Source organism: Rasamsonia emersonii (assembly GCF_000968595.1).
Source record: "Rasamsonia emersonii CBS 393.64 chromosome Unknown ctg1118621762133, whole genome shotgun sequence".
Lineage (NCBI taxonomy): Eukaryota > Fungi > Ascomycota > Eurotiomycetes > Eurotiales > Trichocomaceae > Rasamsonia > Rasamsonia emersonii.
In genome coordinates, this window is record NW_013562629.1 from 25,765 (window position 1) to 31,096 (window position 5,332).

The following is a 5,332-nucleotide window of genomic DNA, read 5'->3' on the forward strand; positions in this document are numbered from 1 at the left end:
ATAATCCTTTCTTCCGGTCCCTCTCTTCATCCAACGCCGCAGGGAGACGATTATCCGATAGAACTCATCCGTTTCTCTTGAACGCACGCACCTCACGAGACATCCCACCTGCCGCTGTCTGACCATCATCCCTCCTATCGCCACCGCATCTTAGAAGAACCTCTCTCCTTTCCGAAAGCGTCTCTGTCTGCTACATCAAAATGTCGACCGACTGGGACTCCGTCACCCGCATTGGCAGCAAGCACCGTGGAGGTAGTGCGCCGCGCGAGACCGTCGTCAAGGGCCGAAGCGCCCTGAACGCCGCCCAGCGATCTGGTCTGATCGTTGCAACTGAGAAGAAGTTTTCTACCGGCAATGCGGTAAGTACAGTCGTTTAATTCTTGTCATGATATATATAAGACCAGTATCTGACCAGACTATCGACAGGCCGCCCGCGCCACCGCCGTCGAAGGCCAACACCTGACCAAAGTCGACCGAAGCGACGACATCGTCAAGCCTAAGACGGTAGGCATGCAAGTCGCCGAGGCGATCAAGCGCCGCCGGAACGAGGAAGGGTACAAGATGTCGCAGAAGGAGCTGGCCACCAAGTGCAACACGACCGTGTCGGTGATCCAGGACTTTGAGCGCGGCACCGCCACGCCCGACCAGAAGGTGCTCAGCGCGATGGAGCGCGTGCTCAACATCAAGCTGCGGGGGTCGGACATCGGGAAGGAGAAGTTCCCCAAGAAAAAGTAAATCTGTCATCTATCGTTCTATCATTCTATCTATCGATCTATCGATCATATCTGTGATATGATACGATACGATACGATATGATATGATACGACGATGATGAGGATACCTGGGGGTGAGCTCGGGAACTTTTTCTTGGGGAGACCACACACCTCATCATTTCCTTTCCTTCTCTTTCCGCCTATGATCAGAACTTTTAGTTTCGGATTTTTGATGAATGGCCATACAATACATATGGGTATGAATCGGTCGGAATGAGCGTCGACCGTTGGGGTTTTCTTTTTTTATTATTTCTTGTCTAGAGTACCAACCACCAAACCCTTGAATGGAAGAGGGAAAATAAAAATAGGAAATAATAGAATAAAAAAAATAGGAATCTAAACTGAATGAATTATGAACAACTGGTCTGGGACTATGTTGTCAGTTGATAGAGTGTGGTAGGTGTGTACATGAGATCATAGAAGAGAGAGAGAGAGAGAATCCTAAATATAAAACTGTTCGAATTAATATAGAAATAGACATCTCTGCTAATGTTTCCGATACCGATCCCAGTGGATTCTACCTACGACTCGTATTCCGTGCTCTATCTCTTTTTCTCCTCTCTCTTCCTCTTTTTGAAATAAAGAGAAAATGAGGAGTCTTACCTTCCGCAGATAAAAAACCACCGAATAATATAATAGAAATATGTTTTCTATGGGAAGCTGAAGCAGGGGGGGAAAAAAAAGAAATAAGGAGAAATAGTTTCACATTAGACAACAGCGAAAAAAGATAATGCCATGACTGACTTGATCGCCAACTCCGTTTGATGGAAAGAAATAAGAATGAAAGAAAAAGCATGCATGCCGCGTCACCTTTTTGTCGTCTTGCCTTTATTCCATTTCACATTCCTCATCTCTACCAATCTCGTGACACATCACATACACTCACTGCCGTCCGCCAACTACCGCTTCAACTGTTCCCGCTCGACCTCGTACATAAAGTCAAAGTACGGCTTGTCAAAGTGGTGCACCCGGACGTATCCGTCCTCTCCGCCAGACGCGTACGCGGTGCCCGCAGGGTGGACGGCGATGGTGTTCAGCGGACCGAAGTGGCCCTTCACACGGCCGATCTCGTCCTCGAAGATCTTGTGGTAGAAACGCGCCTCGAACTTGCCTTGGCGCGCCGACGTCGTCGTCACTTCCATGGCGGCCTGGCCACCGCCGAGGATCACGTAGTCCTTCTTCGCCGTGATAGCGGCCGTGTTCAGAGGAGTGTCGGCAGTGTAGGTCTTCAAGACGGCGAGGTTGCGGGAGGACAGGATCTAATCATTCTCTGTTAGCATTCGACAGGTATAGTCGACATTTCTAGGTGCCCTACCTTGGCGGTCTTGTCTCTGGATGCCGTGATAAAGTATGTGCGGTCGGCGGAGAACTGAATGTCGTTGATCTGATAGTCGAATTCGTGGGCTTGGACATTCTGCAGCTGCTCACCCGTCTGTGTTCAAGTCAGGACAGATGCACAAATCAGATAGACATTCTGCTTGCCTACCTTCGCATCATATTGACTGACACTGCCGTCTTCATGCCCCGCAATGATATACTTGCCCAGGTAGCTCCATCCCGCGACCGTGGCCTTGCTCTCGTGGCAGGTGATCTTCAAGCTGGGCTCGTCGGTCTGGTCGTCCAGGTTGTTCCCCTCGCCGTCGCCGTAGCGGATGTCGTACACGACGATGGTGCCCAAGTAGCCCATGCGCTTCTCCGTGACGGCGAGCAGCCTGCTGCCGTCGGGACTGAACTCAACGCGCTTCACGGCGGTGGGGAAATCCCACACCTTGACACACTCGCCCGTCTTGACGTTCCATAACCGCACCGTGTTGTCCGCCGAGCCCGTGGCAACCAGGACCGAGTTCGGACTGACATCGACTGTCCACAACGCACCCTGGTGGCCGTGATAGGTTCCGAGACGCTCGCCGTTGGCGGAGAACCACACGCAGAGGACCTTGTCCTTGGCTACCGAGAAGAGAAGATCGCCATCACGGTTGAACTTGATCTGATTCAAAGACCGTTCCTACGCAAAGAAATCCGGTTAGCGACGACGTTTCGATCACGATCGAACTCGCGGGGAAAACCAACATGGCCTTGAAGGAGGATAGGCCGCATGGCTGGCCGGTCAGATAGCGCTGCTCTGCTTCTTACAGCAGCAGCAGACGCAGACGGATTTTCGTGAGATTTTCAAGCCCTTGCTCTGCTCTGCGACGTGGAACGTCGGCGGGGATGTGTAGCGGGGAATGGAGGTAATCTCTTAATGCTGCCGTCGATATCGCGGTGATAATTTCATCGCACAGTTTGGCTGCGGCGCCAAGAATTCCCGTACGGTAATTTACCGGAGGAAACGTTTCTCCGAGAATAGGGTTCAGCCCTGACGGCAACCCTAAATCGGAATTAGGAAGTAGGGCATAATCCCCGGCCCCAATCACAAGGCTCTCCGATCTATCAGGGAAACGACTCTTCACTCATTTAGTTTCATTTGTGTCTGGGACGATATATCCCAGATCAATAAATTTGATATTTTATGTACAGTACATGTACACATACGACGACCTCTGTCGAGATTCCTACAGATTGAATGTTTCACGACCCTTCTCGTTGATTTACTGCTTCAACCTCCTTGCGTGTGATGACATCGTAGGGGAGGGGTGGGCACTGGTTGACAGTTTGCCTGTGGGATGATGTCCTTATCCAGTCTACCTAGATATGTTCTAAGAGAGAGAATATGCAGGCAGGCCACTAGGTGAGCTCGTCCAAGAGAACAACTTGGTTGCAGTACAGAAGAGGATAAATAAAGTATTGACTCGCAGATGACTGTCATTATATAGAAATATCTAAAAGAGGCCAATATTATAAACTGCTTCTCGTTATTGCATTAAATATTATTGCTGATTCCAGCATTAGGACGATGTTGACCCTCCTATGTCATTGTGCCCTTTCTAGTACAGCATAGAGGAAGTGTCCAGGAAGGTCGCCGGGATCTACAGGTGAACCGGACCGGAGTATCAAATTGTCCTTTTCCTAGACAAATAGAATATGTAGCTATATTTTTAATTATTTTAATTCATAGTTAAATTATTTGCTGTTTTTTTATTTTGGATTCGACTGTTTTCTATTTTTACTAATGATAGCCTGTCTACAGTAGAGGATGGTTTTAGCAGACTAAATAAAGCAGGCGGAATTTTTGCATGATATTTAGAATACATACCTAGTCAGTTTCCACTGAATTGAAGAAAAGACGAACGTGCATATACCAAGGTATGTAAAGTAAATGGCCCCCACATTGCATGCACTGGCACATTGTCAGTCAGTGGAGTCCATCATCTGAGTCCGGAATTAATCTTATGCTGAGTAGAATCTAAACTTTGGGCAAGGCTTCTCTAGCCCGGAAAGACGGCACAACAAGGAGGTATTATTCATTCGTCTTGCAACATCAATCAATGCGGATATTAAGTTACATCCATGGATACTCCGTACAGTAGTAAGTACCTAAGGTTAGTAGGTAGGTACCTGGAGGTCCATCTCCCCTCCTCCCACCCCACCTCACTATGAATGTACCTAGGTACATACGCTCTAGTATTGAAGGCAGGTAATCAATCAATCAATCAAATAATCAAATTACAGGAAGATTATTTTTTTCTCCCCTTTCCTCCCTGATTACTATTACTTAGTACGCGAGAATAAAATCAAAGAAAAAATAGCATATAATACCTGCCCCTTTTGTCTAGACTAGACGATCGTCACCTTCGCATCCGATTGCATCGGGATTTCTGATTGCCGATGGAAAAAAGAAACAAGCTTTGGACGAGTATACTCCAGTGTACTAAAAAGGGGGTCCACCTGGCAGCGGGAGGTAATACATTCAGGAATAGATTCCAGAATAGTGTATAGTGACATGTCTCGGCGTAAGGCTGCCGAGAGCTCAGTGGGGAAATAGATGAAGTCTATCTAGGCATAGAAGATCAATATATTATTGCTCCCTCTGGGGAAGAAAAGAAGAACTGACTAGGAGCCGGCGTTGAGGTCGGCTCTAAATCTGCGTGGCCGGTTTGGCGGTCACGTGGTAACTGACAGCTGATTGGTCAGACCTGGCAGCTGCCTGAATGCCGTATGGGTCAGGCACCAACACACCCCCCTCAGCGCCAGGGCTGGCCAACAAATTCTACATACATGAAGTCCTTTCCAAAGGTATTTTGACTTGACCAATCCCATTGTTCCGTTTATTCGTCGTTATGGTCGTCAGTTCCATCATCCTTGACGTCCACTTTGTGTAGACCAATCAGATCCTTGAAAATTGTAAACTTCTCGTGACTTAGGGCTTTAGTGAGCCCGTCCGCAGGATTGACATCTCCGTCAACTTGATCGATTTGAATGAGGCCGTTTTTGACAGCATCCTTGACAAAGTAGTATCGATTATCAATCCACCGGTTGACGGAGTTATACGTTGGTCGTTGGATAATAGAGATTGCGTTCCGACTATCTGTATATATGGGCACTGGCCCATCTTGGTGGAATCCAAATGCGGTTATCAGTTTCCTGAGCCATAAAGCTTCTTTGGTCGCGGCATCTAAAGT

The 5,332-nt window shown here is 48.0% G+C and overlaps 3 protein-coding genes across 3 annotated transcripts; 1 reads left to right on the forward strand and 2 right to left on the reverse strand.

Annotated features, from left to right (window-relative positions):
- Positions 1-200: 200 nt before the first annotated feature.
- Positions 201-735, forward strand: T310_9456 (Multiprotein-bridging factor 1; the record flags this gene model as incomplete). The annotated part of the gene is made up of 2 exons (XM_013468093.1): positions 201-359; positions 427-735. 2 exons carry the CDS (start codon positions 201-203, stop codon positions 733-735), a joined length of 468 nt encoding a protein of 155 aa, XP_013323547.1.
- Positions 736-1,672: 937 nt separating this feature from the next.
- T310_9457 (Eukaryotic translation initiation factor 3 subunit 2i) lies at positions 1,673-2,870 on the reverse strand (the record flags this gene model as incomplete). Its single annotated transcript, XM_013468094.1, has 4 exons — positions 1,673-2,032; positions 2,089-2,205; positions 2,260-2,720; positions 2,783-2,870. The coding sequence occupies 4 exons, from the start codon at positions 2,868-2,870 to the stop codon at positions 1,673-1,675; spliced, it is 1,026 nt and encodes a 341-aa protein (XP_013323548.1).
- Positions 2,871-4,978: 2,108 nt separating this feature from the next.
- Positions 4,979-5,332, reverse strand: T310_9458 (Uncharacterized protein; the record flags this gene model as incomplete). Its single annotated transcript, XM_013468095.1, has 1 exon — positions 4,979-5,332. A coding segment is annotated over one exon (354 nt), but the record flags the coding sequence as incomplete, so codon positions are not given.